The 17,421-nt window shown below is 37.5% G+C and overlaps 1 protein-coding gene across 1 annotated transcript in view; it reads left to right on the top strand.

Annotated features, from left to right (window-relative positions):
- Positions 1 to 17,421, top strand: part of vstm2a (V-set and transmembrane domain containing 2A) — an 86,662-nt gene that overhangs the window by 55,501 nt on the left and 13,740 nt on the right. Inside the window, exon 3 of the mRNA XM_056240478.1 lies at positions 17,286 to 17,336. Within this exon, the coding sequence (XP_056096453.1) occupies positions 17,286 to 17,336 (51 nt within the window). The remainder of the gene's footprint in view (positions 1 to 17,285; positions 17,337 to 17,421) is intronic.

Here is a 17,421-nt window from a genome sequence, read left to right as displayed (position 1 = left end):
CGGGTCTGAGGACGAGTGTGTGTTCAGGAGCATTGGTGGAGCGCTGCTGTTCTGAGGAACTGAAATACACTGAGCCGTTGACCAACTGAACCTGCTCTGAAGTCAATGGCACAGTGTTTATTTGTTATTTAAAACGCGTATTAGTAATATGAGTGACACTATAAATGACCTCAGGCTGGGATAGAAACACTCATGTGATAGAGAACCAGACATTGCTGAGTTCTCAAAAAACTGCTGTGAGAGTTTAAAAATGAGAAATAACCCCAGTGTTGGGGTAACTCATTACAAGTAACTTGACTTATGTAATCAGATTTCTTTTTCAATTTACAACAAGATATCAAAGTTACTTTTTCAAGTAAGTAACTCTAGTTAGTTCTTCACATTTATTGACTGACAGCTCTCCTGTCCCCATGTTGAGAGAAATAAAGTGGTGTTGTGTTTGCTGTGTAAACATGATGGTTAGTTCTAGACTAAATGTGAACAAGCTTTTACTCAGCTCACTTGCATGAAAACATCCAGTATTCCTCAAAATGAATAAAAATACTAAAATGCAATCTCAGAATTTTGCGCAAACTTTTATAATTAACTATGTTAAAATACACAAATATACTTTATGCATTTAATCTCACTTTATTAACCATTGTATTTGCTGCTGCCCTTCAATGATCTAATTCAACGATACTAATAAGCAAAAATTACTTTAGATTAGATGTAGAAAGAAGAGTGTTTAACTTTGTTCTCCTGTATCCTATTGTTTTTTAACCCTCTGGGGACCAGAAACGCGCCGGCGCGTTTTGCTCGGTTTTTTTCACATAGCAGAAAAATAGACTTAAAGTACTACCATCATTTCTGTTCATATAGAGTTAAGAAATATGAGAAAAAATCTGTTAAATGTCTACTTTTTTATGTGCCCACATACAATCGAAATAAAATATTGTGCTTTTGTAAAATAAAGAAAATAAACAGGGTGTGCGTTCTGCCTCTCCGTCACCGTGAACTTTTTTTCTGGAGCACGTCTCTAATCTTCAACACAACTCAGCTACTATTCACCCAGCCATAAGCAATATATCTTTTAATTCATTTGAGTTTGTACTTTTAAATGATCCGATTCAAAACTAAAATTATTATTCTCCGTTTATGTCATCTATATAAAAAGAGAGACGTGTCAGCCCGTCTCATTATCGTTCTCTCAGCTGATTATCTCTGGTAATGTGACACGCCCACGGAGAGCACGCGCTATTCAAACGCAAATATGTGAAGCAACACATTGAGACGCGTTAACGCCCATAAACTCTGAAAACACACATTATTTTTTAGTCAGATTAATCTACTGTCGTCTTGCGCGGCTATATGAGGAACAATCCTGGGACATTTACCACTGGGTTTATTTTCACTTCGAGGATGAACAGATTCAGCTGAGAAGTGTTTTTTGCAAGTGCTTTGTTCTAATCGCGATATAGAATAACGTAGTGTCTGTAAACGGAAAAATAGCATACTGTTAAATGTGAATCATGTTTGTGTGTGTGTGTGTGTGTGTGTGTGTGTGAATGAATGAATGAATGAACGCACAGATACGCACTGTTACAGACTAAATAACAGACAACATTTCGTTGACTCGTTTTGGATAAAGTTTTTACTCAAAAATAGACATCAAATAAGCTTTTTTTAGGAGTTTCTGCTCATATGTTAAATATATAGTATGTTTTGTCAATAAACTAATCAACTAAGATGTTATAGTGTTTGTTCAAGCTATATCAAAATAATGAATCCTCAACTTTGAAATATGTATGATCAAACTAAGACATTTATGGAGAAAGACAATTTTCTTTTCAAGATGTTTCCAACTCTAACTTTGAACTTTGAACTGAAATAAAACCATGTCTATATGGTGAAGGGTGTGTGATAGAAGTGTCCAGACGTATGCACCCTGTATTTTCCTTATATAAATCCAAACAATCTAAAAGCCATTCTTTTTTAAATCTCCTCATTCTTTGTGCAAGGCTCCTGTAATGATAGGGCCTGATAGCACCTAATAGGGCCATTGTGGGAGGGTCTTTGTCTTTCTCAGGTGTGGAATGCCACACATATTAATGAGAGATCACGCCTCCTGCATAAAGCTTTCTCAAACAAAACACGTCATTAAAAATGTAAAAGACTTTATTGACTTATCTGAATGAGTAGTCAGGATGATTCTCACATAGTTTTGGAGCAAATATTCTAGGCTATGTGATACAATTTTCAAAAGTCTTGTGAAGAAATAATCAATATGTGTTTTGTGGTCTTATTTCAGCAACTTTCATTTTTATTTTTTTCAATAACCACGCATAAACATTATTCTATTAAAAATACAAACATGTACATACATGTTGCTCAGATATCATGGTAGCCAAGTTTGTGCTATATAGAGTGAATTTACACCTTTGCCATTAACATGTTTAAAAATAACTGAAAAAAAGCACAAATGTCAGTGCATGTCAAAACATCCCAAGGGCCCCAAAAACACTCTGGTCCCCAGAGGGTTAATCGAGAACAGCCACAACTGAAAGGTTAGTTTGAGCGGCGCCCTCTACTGTACAGGAGTAAATATGCATTACACTTCACTTTCGGGTGAGAAAGGGCCTTAACGTTTGCCAAAAATATGAAAAAAAACAAAAAACAAACAAGCAAGCCCAGCCCATGTGAGAAAAAGTAACGCAAAAGTAATGCAACACATTACTTTTCATAAAAAGTAACTAAGTACAACATCATCATGCACCTGTTCAGAAACACAAATGTAACCGTTTATATTGTTTACTTTGATGTGTGCAGTGTGGACAGACTCAAACACTTGTGGTGATCCTTGTCAAAAAGGCGTCCGGTTTACGTTGGATGGATTTATTATAAGCGAGACACTCACCTTCATGTCAGTTACTCAATTACTTACTCATGAGTCATGACACATAGCAACAGAGCTACAAGTATTGATAATATAGTGGCCCTTTTATTGAAAGTGGCCTAATTTGACCTGTTGAGACCTTCACAAGCACCCGTAATGGTGCGTTCACACCGGACGCGAATAGCGCGTCAGGCGCGAGTGATTTCAATGTTAAGTCAATGCAAAGACGTGTTACGCGCGTAAACATTCCTGTGGCGCGAATGAGGCGTGTACAAGCGCGTCAAGTTCGCACGAGCGTCTGGTGCGTTAAGCGAGTTATGCGCGAATGATTTAGTTAGTGCTCTTTTGTGCATTCATGCATTTGACGCGAATTCGCGTCTGCCACACGAGTTGAAAAATCTTAACTTTGGCGTCAATTCGCGCCGCGTTAACCAATCAGGAGCCTGGCTGCTTGCTGCTGTCACATGGTGAAGTATCCGGATGCTTCAATAAATTATTTTGTAATATGACTAAATGCCTGGTGTGGTTCTAATGCACAACAAAGCAAATATTTTATCACATAAAACTTGATTTCAATATATGAGACATTCATTTTGTATTTAATGCTATTTATTCCTAATCTAGATTATATGAAATATTATGATAATGTAAAGACAACCAACATACTATAGAGCATAAGTTCGTGTCTGGAGAGAGAAAAAATCACAGGACAGGTTAATCACTTTTGGAGGCTGGCTCCATGCATCATCAACACAAAAATAAATGACATATTAGGTGGGTGAGGGCGAGGGTGATCCTCACTCCGATGCGGGACAACAGGTCATCAAACTGGACGCGGCTCCGAAGGGTCTGGTGGACACAAATACGGCGACGATGATCCCTACGCCGTTGTTCTGCTCTCCAGACCAAATACAGAGCGGTGACTCTCCCGATGAATGCTCGATCAAAATAAAAAAGATGGCCGCCAACGGGTTTCGAATAAATTTTGCTTCAAACTTTTGTTTTTACGCGCATCAGTTTCACTCTTGACGCACGAATTAACACAAAGTGGTCAAGCGTCAAACTAGACGCGGTAGACGCGAATTTGACGCGCTATTCGCGTCCGGTGTGAACGCACAGTCAGAGCAGTGTTTGTGATGTTGGATTCGGGGAGACGGCGCGTCTCAGCCGTTTGCTAAGTATGATGTTTTTTTGTAATTCAGCAAGGTGCCAATAGTGTCGCAGAAACTATATACTTAACTTTATTTTCAACTTTTTTAGTTTGGGACAACAACATTCCAGCCACTAGGGAGGCTTAGGAGGCTACAACCAGACTTATGGAGGAAGCAAATTGATATTAATTATAACAAGTACTTAGGGATGCTGCACACAGTTGGTGTACTGTTCATGAAGTACAAATAAGCTTCAGCAAATACTTCTCATTTATGCAGTCTATGAGTAGAAAGACAAAACTACATTTCCCATCATTCTCTGTGTGCTAAAGCAAGAAATGGCTGAAATGGCTGAAAATACCAACCCGATCTCACGGCAATTCGTACAAATTTTACGAGGTGGCTAATTCGTACAAATTTATACAACCTCCCCTATACGAATTCGTACGATTTTTTGCTAAATCGTACATATTTTACGAGTTACCCAATTTGTACGAATTAAATACTCCTGACCCCGCCCCTTAACCTACCCGTCACTGGGGTTTAGGGTGCGGTCGTACGAATTCGAATGAATTAGCCACCTTTTACTCACTCGTACGAATTGTTCGTGAGATAGCGTTGCGTAATACCCATAATTACGAGATGACAAACCGTGACGTTCATATGTTTCTATGGCAGCTCTATCAATGCTAAAATGAATCTGCAGAAGTCACGTAGTACAAACATTTACAACAAAAAGTTGTAATTACGAGTTCTACGAGGGCGCGAAAGCTTTGTACACGTCGACATCTTGTAATTACTGTGACGCTGACATTAGCATCAGGAACAGCAAATGCACATTCTCAGTTTGTTGTGTAAGTTTTAAAAAGCTTCATGTTTCTCTTTAAGTGAGAAATTAATATGAAATGTGTCTGTTTTTTCCAATAAAATTCATTTGAGTGCACATCACATCTTAATTGGCATCATAATGTCAGGCTCGTCTAGAAGTATTGACAAAGTATATGCACTACATCATAAATTAAAACAATTGCAGGATTTCTTTGATTTGATGTAGATATTCACACTGGTTACAGTCTTACAAGCTGTAAATCACTCTGTGAATCCCAGTGTGTTGCAGAATATATCCGTGCTGTCGGATTCACTAACTGTGGTCGTCAGCGCCGAGGAGCAGCACTATATGTGTTTATTCTGTCATTCTGCTATTGCAAGAGTTTGCCCGTCCATTAGGACAGCGCGAGATCATGATATTTCCCCCCTGTAGCAAATTATACAGGCTTCCAGTGAGTGAATGTGCTGAATGCAGAGAAAAGCAGGTCTTATTAATAATGCAACATTTACTCATCGCTTGGAATGATAAAGTATAAAGAGACGGAGCAATGCATCGCTTTCCACAGACCCTCATGGTGTTCAGAAACCTTGAATTGTCTGTTAAATGTATTTATGTGTCTCTAGAATTTATGAAGCCGCATCGACACGCCAATGTTTGGCCGGTTAGCTTTAGCTAGACCTACATACACGATTATCGGAGTACAGAAGTGTCTTTATCTTTTAAAATTAGCTGTGTATTTGAACACAATACATCTGAAACACATTTTTTATCTACAAATCACATTTTGTTTTACAGAAAAAAACGATGCTATCGTTACTGTTCATATCCCTGTGTATTAAGCGCTGAGGAAGAGTTGAAATTCAGATATGATAATAGACATTTCAACTAATCATAACAGACTGGGGCGTCTGACCAATCAGAGCAGAGCAGCTCTAAGAGAGGCGGGGTTTAGAGAGACTGAATCCTTTATTGAACCGTTTCAGACACTGTGAGAAAAGAGCTGATATTATTTAATTTTTTTTGTGTGTGTGTGTGTGTGTGTGTAAACTTATTGTAGGAGACTCCAAAACAGAATTAGGAACCTTTAAAATAGCATCATATGGGCACTTTATTATTATTTAAAGATGCAGTCCGTAACTTTTTTGGGTTAAAAATGATGCAAAATAAATGCTTGAGCAAGTACATAACCAGCCAGTGTTCAGCGCTCTCTGCTTGCCGTAGCTCGGCTCACAGCGGTACGCTTGTAATAATGTTTTTAACTCCAGTGGTTCTGGTGGATTTCCGCGGGAAATTTGAGCATGTCTTTGCGTCATTACGTCAGATCTGTACACACACATCTGTCCACATAAAGAAGAGTCTCGGCTAGTCGGCTATGAGTGTGAGGATGCTGGAGGATGAGATTTATAACCTTTTTTCACAGCACTTGATATTATAAAACTTATTAATTTGATGGCGGATCCAGAAAGGTTCAAGCGACAATCACCAGTGACAACTAGAGACTCACCCGCTGTAAAATGCAAAAGACTTCAGACTTCAGATCGGCTATAGAAGAAGAGAGACTGCAACGGCCCGTGCGAAAACACGGATAATATCGGAAGGGCATTAGATAGTCACGCAATGCTGATGTTGAACATTAACAATTTGAGAACAAAGTATAATTTGCACAGTTTGACGTGATATGATAATCGATCGTTAGATTTAATCAGCGCGATTTACTGCAATGCATTTTTTCCCTTAGTTGGTCAGAAGAACAAAACTGGATGTTACTTGTTCAGATTACATTTCCCGGTGAAAGTTCTTATGTTGGTCATACACACACAATCTCCTCAAACATCGTGTTCATCCGTGCTGTGCCGCGCCGAGGCACAACCCACGTAAAGCTGATCATCCGCCAATGACTGCAATTGCAGATTTCGAACAGAGATGGCGACAAAGAGGAAAAACTACGGACTGCAGCTTTAATATAAACTGTATATATTTTTCTTCTTTTTTTTCCATTCGAAAAGTTCTACAAATCTAAAAGACCAAACACTCTCAGAAAAGTCCATAAAATACACAACGCATTCTCATCCCAAGGCGTCACTAAAATGACAATTTTGACCATGCTTCAATATTCGACGCTTTAGGCACCCTTTAGCGTCAGTTACATGACACAGTCCTAGGGCGTCATCTTACTGACGCTTTACCTAAGCGTCAGTTAGATGACGCGGGTAGGTTTAGGTCTGGGGTAGGGTTAGGATTAGATAGCGTCATCTAACTGACGTTAAAGGTAAAGCGTCAGCAAGATGACGCCCTAGGACTGTGTCATGTAACTGACGCTAAAGGGTGCCTAAAGCGTCGAATATTGAAGCATGGTCAAAATGATTCCCAAGGCGTCAGTTTCATGACGCCTAGGGATGAGAATGGGCTGAAATACAGCACAATCTACCTTGTTATTTAAAATGGAAATTTCCGTATTGAATACACCTGTATTTTGTGTTATGCTTTACATTGTGTCGTGTTTGAGTGTTGAAGGAAATGTCTGTAAACATACTAGTAATTTTCAGCCAGGACATATGTTTTTCTACAGATTTCTTTCTTACAATAAACTAATTAGACAAATATTCTCGAAAAGCAAACACAACTATAGAGCCTTATATCTAGTCAGTGCTTCGGTTCTAGTTAGACACATTGTTTTCTCAAGGTTTGTCAACGAGTGACAAGGAACACTTGTTAACTCTATTACAAGAGCCGAAATCAATCATAAACAACATCTGTCTGGCGTCACTCCGAGAGCAGTTGTCAAATACAATAATTTCCTTCATATACATATATTCACACACTGCTAAACAGCCCTGTTGCCTCTCCACAGGCCTGAATAATTCATGACTCGCACAACAGTGTGTCTGTGCCCAGAGTAAATGATATCATCCCTCTGGGCATTAGCAAGCTTTCTCAGCATAACAAGTGTGTTGCTATACCACATTTGACATGTTTCAACAATCTGTCAATGCAGAGAGGCAATTGAAACTCGAAAGTGGTGCAGAGTTGGTACTCACACACAATTTATTGTGTAACAGTGGATTTGTGTGCAGAAAACCGGTTCAAAATGGGTTCAATGGGTTGAGGAGAGTACATGATGTCTCTTGCATGTGCGGTTAAGGATGTGTCGCTCAACTAATGACCTCTTCCACTGAGCAGAGGGAAGAACCAACGCTAGATCAGTTCGCGCTCATGAAGAGAGTGTGTGTATGAACGACACCGGCATCTCTTGGATTTAATTGTATTCAATTTTATTTTATTTTATTTATTTACATTTAAATATATATATATATATATACACTCACCTAAAGGATTATTAGGAACACCATACTAATACTGTGTTTGACCCCCTTTCGCCTTCAGAACTGCCTTAATTCTACGTGGCATTGATTCAACAAGGTGCTGAAAGCATTCTTTAGAAATGTTGGCCCATATTGATAGGATAGCATCTTGCAGTTGATGGAGATTTGTGGGATGCACATCCAGGGCACGAAGCTCCCGTTCCACCACATCCCAAAGATGCTCTATTGGGTTGAGATCTGGTGACTGTGGGGGCCATTTTAGTACAGTGAACTCATTGTCATGTTCAACAAACCAATTTGAAATGATTCGAGCTTTGTGACATGGTGCATTATCCTGCTGGAAGTAGCCATCAGAGGATGGGTACATGGTGGCCATATAGGGAAGGACATGGTCAGAAACAATGCTCAGGTAGGCCGTGGCATTTAAACGATGCCCAATTGGCACTAAGGGGCCTAAAGTGTGCCAAGAAAACATCCCCACACCATTACACCACCACCACCAGCCTGCACAGTGGTAACAAGGCATGATGGATCCATGTTCTCATTCTGTTTACGCCAAATTCTGGCTCTAACATCTGAATGTCTCAACAGAAATCGAGACTCATCAGACCAGGCAACATTTTTCCAGTCTTCAACTGTCCAATTTTGGTGAGCTCTTGCAAATTGTAGCCTCTTTTTCCTATTTGTAGTGGAGATGAGTGGTACCCGGTGGGGTCTTCTGCTGTTGTAGCCCATCCGCCTCAAGGTTGTGCGTGTTGTGGCTTCACAAATGCTTTGCTGCATACCTCGGTTGTAACGAGTGGTTATTTCAGTCAAAGTTGCTCTTCTATCAGCTTGAATCAGTCGGCCCATTCTCCTCTGACCTCTAGCATCAACAAGGCATTTTCGCCCACAGGACTGCCGCATACTGGATGTTTTTCCCTTTTCACACCATTCTTTGTAAACCCTAGAAATGGTTGTGCGTGAAAATCCCAGTAACTGAGCAGATTGTGAAATACTCAGACCGGCCCGTCTGGCACCAACAACCATGCCACGCTCAAAATTGCTAAAATCACCTTTCTTTCCCATTCTGACATTCAGTTTGGAGTTCAGGAGATTGTCTTGACCAGGACCACACCCCTAAATGCATTGAAGCAACTGCCATGTGATTGGTTGATTAGATAATTGCATTAATGAGAAATTGAACAGGTGTTCCTAATAATCATTTAGGTGAGTGTATAGGCCTATTTTATTTTGTTTTGTTATATTTTATTATTTTCTATTTTATTATATTTTTTACAAAATACAAAATTATTTTATGTTATTTCCATATTTGTATTTAATTAAAATATTTGTATAAAATATAACAGTTTATTTTATATGTTATTTTAATTCCTTTTATACACTAATGCAACCTTGGTGAGCTTGTGGAGTATTTTTTTTAATAAATAAAAAATATATACTTTTTGAAAAATATTAAATGCTAAATTGCTTTGTGTTAAAAACGTACAAGGGCTATCATGGATAATAAGCTGCACTTATTGAACACTCTTAAACTCCAATGACACTGATAAATGAGGGAAAGACTCTGATGACTGCCATTAATTGCAAAACCTGATGCTTTTATTGTGAAATCTGTTGAGTGGATTCTTCATTGCCTACTTTACCTCGCGAGCAAAGACCCTCGTGTCCGTGTGCATTATTGCTTAAGTGTTCTGAAATCTGCAGATGCACACACATTCACTTCACTGCACAGGCCCAGATGTCATTACGCGAGGAGGGGAGTGTGTTCCTCGTATTCTCCGAGTGTTTGCATGTGCTGGCTCAGCCGTATTTCATCTGCTGCAAAAGCAAGGCCATCATAATGCATCAGCATACAAGAGCAATATAATAACTTGTTGAAGTTCGGCCAGCTTTACGTTGATGAAACTGTGTGTTGAACGGATATGGGTTGGAGCTGGTGTGGTGAAGTGTGTTTCTAATCACACTGTTTACCCTGAGTACAACAAAACCTCACTGTTCAATATCCTCATACGCAGGGAGATACAGATTCATAATAATGATATCCTCAGGGTTCAGCTGCAGAGATCCGAGGGCTTAATCTCCATCTTCATGGTGAAATATGCTTGACGGCTGTGGCCATTCAAGTGAGATATGTTTATATCTTAATATAGATGATGCCATCCTTCTTCCCTGACGTTAATTTAGTGTTGGGGACCTCAGAGCCTTGTGCATTATGCAAAATAATTGCAGGGCCACATTTTACAAGAAGTCAATTTCAGCGGGCATGAAGAACGACGGTTTGCTGTAATGAAGAGCGTAAGAATCACAAATGACTCGACGCTGCCAAAGGGCAGAAGCGCATTCGCATGCATGAAGAGCAATGGAAACTTGTTGCGTTTGTTTGTCACATTATTAAACTTAGTGTGAACTTATTACTTAATGATAACTTGCTTAAGCTGCTCTGCGTAAACAAGACCGTGTGTGTGAGAGCAAACGACATGTGTCTAGTTCAGGCAAGAAACTCGAGAGCAATCTCATCATCAGCTCATGGCTCAAGCTGATTGGCTCTGCTGATCCGGCAGCCAATGAGATCGCTCGCTCAGCATTTGAATAGTCTGCGGATCTTTGAGTTCGTACTCTCTCTAAAGCTGCAGATCTCGTCCACCAACACCAAACATTAACATATCCAACAACATGCTAAAACTGTTCTCAGAGCTGCCATGTTTGAAACGTGTTCTTTTTTAAATAATGCAATAAAATACTGCTGTTCTTTAAATTAATATTCTATCCATGAAGGAGCCAAGGAACTTTTAAGATTCATTTTAAAGGAATATGTCAATGATAAGAAGGTCTCGTTGTTTTTACAGCATTTATTAACCTTAATACAAATACAGTTGATCATTGTTTGGGTAACACTTTACAACAAGGTTTATTAGTTAACATTAATATATTAACTAACATGAACCAACAATGAGTAATACATTTGTTACAGTATTTATTAATCTTTGTTAAAGTTAGTTAATATAAATACAGCTGTTCATGTTTGTTCATGTTAGTTCACAGTGCATTAACTAATGTTAACAAGATTTAAATAATGTATAGTTAATGTATTAGTAAATGTTGAAATTAATATTAATAAATACTGTATGCAGTTCATTATCAGTTCATGTTAACTAATGTTAACTAACTTACCTTATTGTAAAGTTTCACAATTGTTTGTTTGTTAGTTCGCAGTTCATTAATGTTAAGATATAGCATTTTGATTTTAAAATGAAATTCATTGTTAGTTCAAATGAACTAATGTTTATTCATGTTAACAAATTAAAACATTATTGTAAAGTGTAATAATATTAATAGTCACAGTGCATCAGACCGATGTATTCCTGCCCTTTCCTCTCATAAAGCTATAATATAGACTATATCCAGAAGTCATTATGGTTTTCTTTCCATTTTGAAGTTCGACAACATTCATTAAATGCTCTCATTATATTGAAGAGAGGGTAACACTTTATAATAACTACACGCTAATAATCATTAGTTAAGCATGAGTAAACAGTTAATTCATCATTCATAAAGCATTAATAGACATTAATAAGCAGTTTATAAATACAGCTATAAATGCTTTCTTCTTGATTTACAAGCATAAATAAATATAATTTATTTAATAATTGTATTTTCATCCTTTATTAATGATCAATTTATTATTTCTAAATGAATAATTGCATTTTTTATAAACCAGTTATTTAAGAGTTTTCAGTGGTTCATAAGATTACTTAGAACGTGTAAGTAAATGATTAATAAACTATTTAAATGTACATTCATACATCTTATTATTCAGACATATAGTGATGGTTACTTAGTGTGTTAATAAATGCTTTATTAACATGTATTTAAGCTGTAATTCAGGGTTAATTCGGGTAGTTATAAAGCATTTAGTAGTGGTCAGTTAACTATGTTTGTGAGCTCATCTAAAGTGAGGACTATTCATGCCTTGTAAAGCATTTATAAAGGAGATTTAAAGGCTGTTAAATATTTCTATGTTCTGTATCACTGTGTTGTGTTTGTTACATTTTACTGTTTAGAAGATTGATGCGCCTTTAAATCTCCTTTATAAATGCTTTACAAGCCATGAATAGTCCTCACTTTAGATGAGCTCACAAACATAGTTAACTGACCACTACTAAATGCTTTATAACTACCTGTATTTACTACATTTACTTACACTTTCTAAGTGATCTTATGAATGACTGACAACTCTTGTTTGTAAATAATACTATACTTCATTTAGAAATTATTAATTGATCATTAACAAAGTATGAAAATACAATTATTAAACGCATTATAGATATGCTTATAAATCAAGAAAAAAAAGCGTTTATAGCTGTATTTACAAACTGCTTATTAATGTCTATTAATGCTTTATGAATGATGAATTAACTGTTTACTCATGCTTAACTAATGATTATTAGCATGCAGTTATTATAAAGTGTTACCGAAGAGAGAAATAACAAGATTCTTTTAGGTTCATTTCTCACTATTAATTATGACTTTTACCCCTTTCGTCTATATACAGTATATATATATATATATATATATATATATTAGTGCTGTCAAATGATTAAAATATTTAATCACATTAATGTCATAGTTAACTCACGATTAATCGCACATTTTTATCTATTCTAAATGTCTCTTGATTTCTTTTTGTCCCATTATTTTTTCTCATTTTAATGCTCTTATCAACATGGAAAAGTGGATCGGCTTGCTTTGTGCAAATGTTTTTTTATTGAAAACAACACTGGCATATACTGTGTTCAATTTCACACTAACATTCTCACTTGGAGCAAATAATCTCTCACACACTGTAACACTGTCCATCAATAAAAGGGTGAAAGAAATACTGACGAGGTCCTGATATTGACGAGGGGGCGGAGAATTCGCATCAGCTGTGTGTGTGTGTGTGTGTGTGTGTGTGTGTGCTTGGCCATCAAGTGGTGTTTCAGACTGGACGTGCTGCGATGATGATAGCTCAGTTCACAACGACAAAACACACAGATCACTTTGGTCTCGTCAATGGAACCATTTGGCAACTTTTTAAAAGTAAACTTTCCATTCAGAATCTTATTGGCATCCATTTGGGCGTCTCGCGCTCGTCATCCACTCAAAACGTAACGTTAACCTACTATTTGGCCGGCTCGCAACAAGTGTGTTTCCGGCCTAGCTAGATCCGCTGCTTTCAGAAAGGATACGGAATGCTAGAACAGGAATGCGCGGCGCTACGCCAGTTTTCAAAACTTTTTGGATGCCAAAACGTTTCTATTGGCCGCGCTGGTAATCGTCACAAAAGCAAAAGTTGAACTATTTTGAATTTTGACCGCGGTGTGCGCGCCGCTGCTCTTGCGCTTTGGTCGACGAAGCAACAAAACGCCCTCGCGCAGCGCAAGCCATTGAAGTGAATGGGTTTCATAGCGCACGCCGCCGTCCTGTTGCAAAAGCATGTGAAAAAAAATACAAAGTTTGCTAGGCCAAAAAGACCGTTAATCTAGCGATAAAAAAATGTATCGCATTAAAATGGGTTTGCGTTAACGCCGTTAATAACGCGTTTAACTGACAGCCCTAATATAGAAATATATATATATATATATATTAACCTTAATATATTTAGTTTGACCTGTCCCTTTAAATGTGATGAAGGAGCCTGTGGTTCATGAAACGCAGTCTCAGTATCGCAGTCAGTGCTGAACACCCAGAGCCACTATAGACATTGGAAATTCATTAGAGCACATTTAGTTTAATTGTATTTGATTGTAATGGGAGGTCCGGCTAAACGCTGTTGTGTTCTACAGAGATACGATCTCAGCGTAATGGAGATCTGCGGGTCGTATTAGAGAGGTGTGTGTGTGTGTGTGAGTTATCCGATGCTTTCACCGCCGGCCGTCCGGAAGATCTGATCTGAGATCAGGACTTCTGCAAACCATAACCCTAATTAATCCCTGCTGCCTTTCTTTTCCAGTAAACATATCTTAATGCCTTTAAAAGAAGATGCATTTATTTCAGAAGCCATTTATTTCAGACAAGAGTTACATCATGAGAATATCAAATGCATTATAAACTATTTTTTTTACTGTTCTAAGCATTAATTTATTTTGATTTATGCTTAAAACATGCCATTGCGGTAAGAAATGTAATTAATACTATCTAAAAACGATGTCTTAATATCTTGTGCAGTTTTGCTTCTCCGTAAACATGGATTAAATTATAATTATTTGATTATGTTTTACTCTGAATGCCATTTCATTTTCTTTCTAACTTTGGACACTGTTATGACAAATGACATTTATATAACGCATTTTTTAGAGGATTTATTCATGGATTTTCCCCTTATTTTATCTCCCTTTTCTGTAGTAGTGGATGAAATTATGAACTTCATTGGTAATACTGTGAACAGATGACATACCGGTCTTGGAAAAGCTTTTAATAATGGTGAAATTACTTTGAAAAGGCCAGTTACAGTTTCACTTGTGAAAACCCAATATACTTTAACATACTTTTAAAAAGAGTACTTATTTTGGATGTATTCTTTTAAAATATATTAAGTTTTCGGACCTTTAACTGCAAGCTTATTGCAATTACATCAAAATGTATTATTTATATTAAATCAATTCAAGGTCAACTAGTTTTTGACCCAGTTTAGCAGGACATCAGTGCATCTATATGCCATTTCATAGAAACTTCTAAATAAAGTCGAATCTACTGACAAACATTGAAGGTAAACTAAATACACTAATTTCTAATGAAACTTATATGTCATGTATTCAAATGCATTAATAATTACATATTTATAATATTGAAGTTGCAATTTAGTACATCTAAATATATTAACTTTGAATGTAATATTGAATAACACACTGTTTTGATGCGTCAACACATTAAAATAAGTGAACTTCTTTAAAGCACGACGGAAGATTGGAATGTAAAATTAAGAAAATGTACTTTTAATTTGACATCATTACAAAGTGCACTTTTTAAAAGCAAGCTTGTGTGTGTTGAGAAACACAGATATCATCTCTCTTCACGTGCACTTCAGTGACCTTCATTTATATTATCTGCAATCATTTTTTGTTTTTACTTTTAATGCAATTAAGTGTATTATTTCACAAGGGTTATTGGGTATCAACACTAACACTCGTCAAATTAAAGGTTCTTTATTGATATTGACGGTTTCATGAATTACATTTTAACACTCATGAAACCACTCTATTGGACAAAAGGTTTGATTATTAAAACATTTGTCACACTAAGAAGAAATGCTTCTTTTAAGAAGGGGAACTTAAACTGGTTCTTCAAAGGCATAGCTGTGAATCTTTAATTTTAAGAGTGTGTGTGTGTGTGTGTGTAGTAACAACTGCTGGTCCAAAACCCTCTCTCTATCTTTGCTCGCCCTTCTTCTAAACCCCAGAGAAGCGCAGAGCGTTTGGTCCAGATGTTGCTGATATCGTGTGTCAGACGAGGATGCTCCGGTGGACCCTGTCAGCTCTTCCTCTTTAAATGATGCCGACTAAAACCAATGCATAAAGCATGTGCGGTTTTAAATGCGGGTCAAATAGTGTGGGATCGGCTCATAACGTCTCTTCATTTGAGCTTATTTTCCAGGTGCTCGCTCTAAAGGTTATCGAGGATGAAGCCTGAGCGTATAATACTTTCCCAGAGCGAAAGCAAACATGACATTATTGGCGTTAATGATGAACATGTTTACCATGGATCTAATCTGTCCCTTATTGGCTGATTTAAAAGCCATGTCCTCAGACCTCCAGCAGAAGCTCATCATTCGGCCCGTGTCGTCGAGCGGAAGCATTATTCCTCTTTAGCCTGATGGATTTTGTGCTGATGGTTTTTTGATGTGGTGCTTTTTGAATATTTCAGACTCGTTAAAGAGCAGAAAGTGGAGTGCCATCTGTTCCCGTTCTAATGAATCATTGTTCTGTGTCTCTCCATCCTTCCACTTCCTCTGAACAAACAGTGAACAGCTCTTGAAGCGTTCGGAGTGTGTGATGGTGTCGTGGGACCCGGGCAGATTCAGGGTCAACACGATGTTTCTCGGGTGTTTCTGTTCTCTGTGTAATTAGAGATGCCGAGACGTGGGATTTCTGAGCCGATAATGATAACCGATAATCAACATGTTGCCATTTTCAGTTCTCCATTATTTGACCTTTTGTGCTCGAACGGGCGATTTAATTAGCTGATTAAGTAAAGACTCCCACTCGGTACAACATACCTTTTTTTCTAAGAGCGCACACTGTTTTAAAGCAATCTGACCCACAAATTAGTTGCTCAGTTTTTAGCGCAATGTCTTATAAATGTGGAGCAATCCTGAAAAAATGTCTGACTGACATGTTCAATTAATATTTAAAAAAAAAATACCACAGACAGAATGTATAAAATGGCCGTTCACACAATCATGAACAGATGGGACAGTCAGGTTTGGTGTTTTACATGTATTATGGTTCCAGGTGAAGCGTATATGCTGTGTTTGCACATGCACACTTACCTATAAAATTACCAAAGAAATTAGTGCAACCAAATGTACTGATATCTCAATAAAACGGTGTCGATAATAGTTCTCATGACAATGTCCACTGACATTTTGTGCAGCTCTATATGTCATTTCTCAGCTGACTGTCGTTGATAAGCTGGAAAATACAATTCTTTACAATTTTATCGAAATAAATTAAAAACACTGAAAAATAAAGGCAATCAATTGAACAAGTGAATACCATCCGCACTTTCTCCCTCTCTCTTCTGTCCGACAGTGAGTTGACACTGCGTGTATTTTAATAACTTTAAAGTGTGTGTGTGTGTGTGTGTATCAGTTGCACTGTGTGTTTCAGAGCAAAGCATGTCACGAGTGTCTCAGTTGTAAATACAGCATCATCTCTGCATGTGCTCCGAGTTTGAAGATCTTTGGGAACACTTCACACGTGGACAGATGATTTCAGCATTTCACTTGATTTATATTGAGACACGTTTAGAAATCTGAAAGGTCTCCCTGCAGTTTTCCACAAAAATAAAGGCTGATGATTTTTAACTTTATATATCCATAAACACTCTTGTTCTTGTTGTTTCAGATGGAGCTGATACCAGATCCCGATCCTGATGAAGAAGGGACCAAAATAAGTGTATGTGATTATGCTTATTATATACTGTGTCAATATTGGGTGAGACTGTGTATGCAGTGATACTGTAATCATTTTTAGGTGAACA

The sequence above is a fragment of the Rhinichthys klamathensis genome, unplaced genomic scaffold (assembly GCF_029890125.1).
Source record: "Rhinichthys klamathensis goyatoka isolate OS25496 unplaced genomic scaffold, OSU_Roscu_1.1 h1tg000600l_1, whole genome shotgun sequence".
In the NCBI taxonomy this organism is placed as follows: domain Eukaryota; kingdom Metazoa; phylum Chordata; class Actinopteri; order Cypriniformes; family Leuciscidae; genus Rhinichthys; species Rhinichthys klamathensis.
Note: the sequence above shows the minus strand (reverse complement) of the source record. Positions and strands in the feature narration are given on the sequence as shown.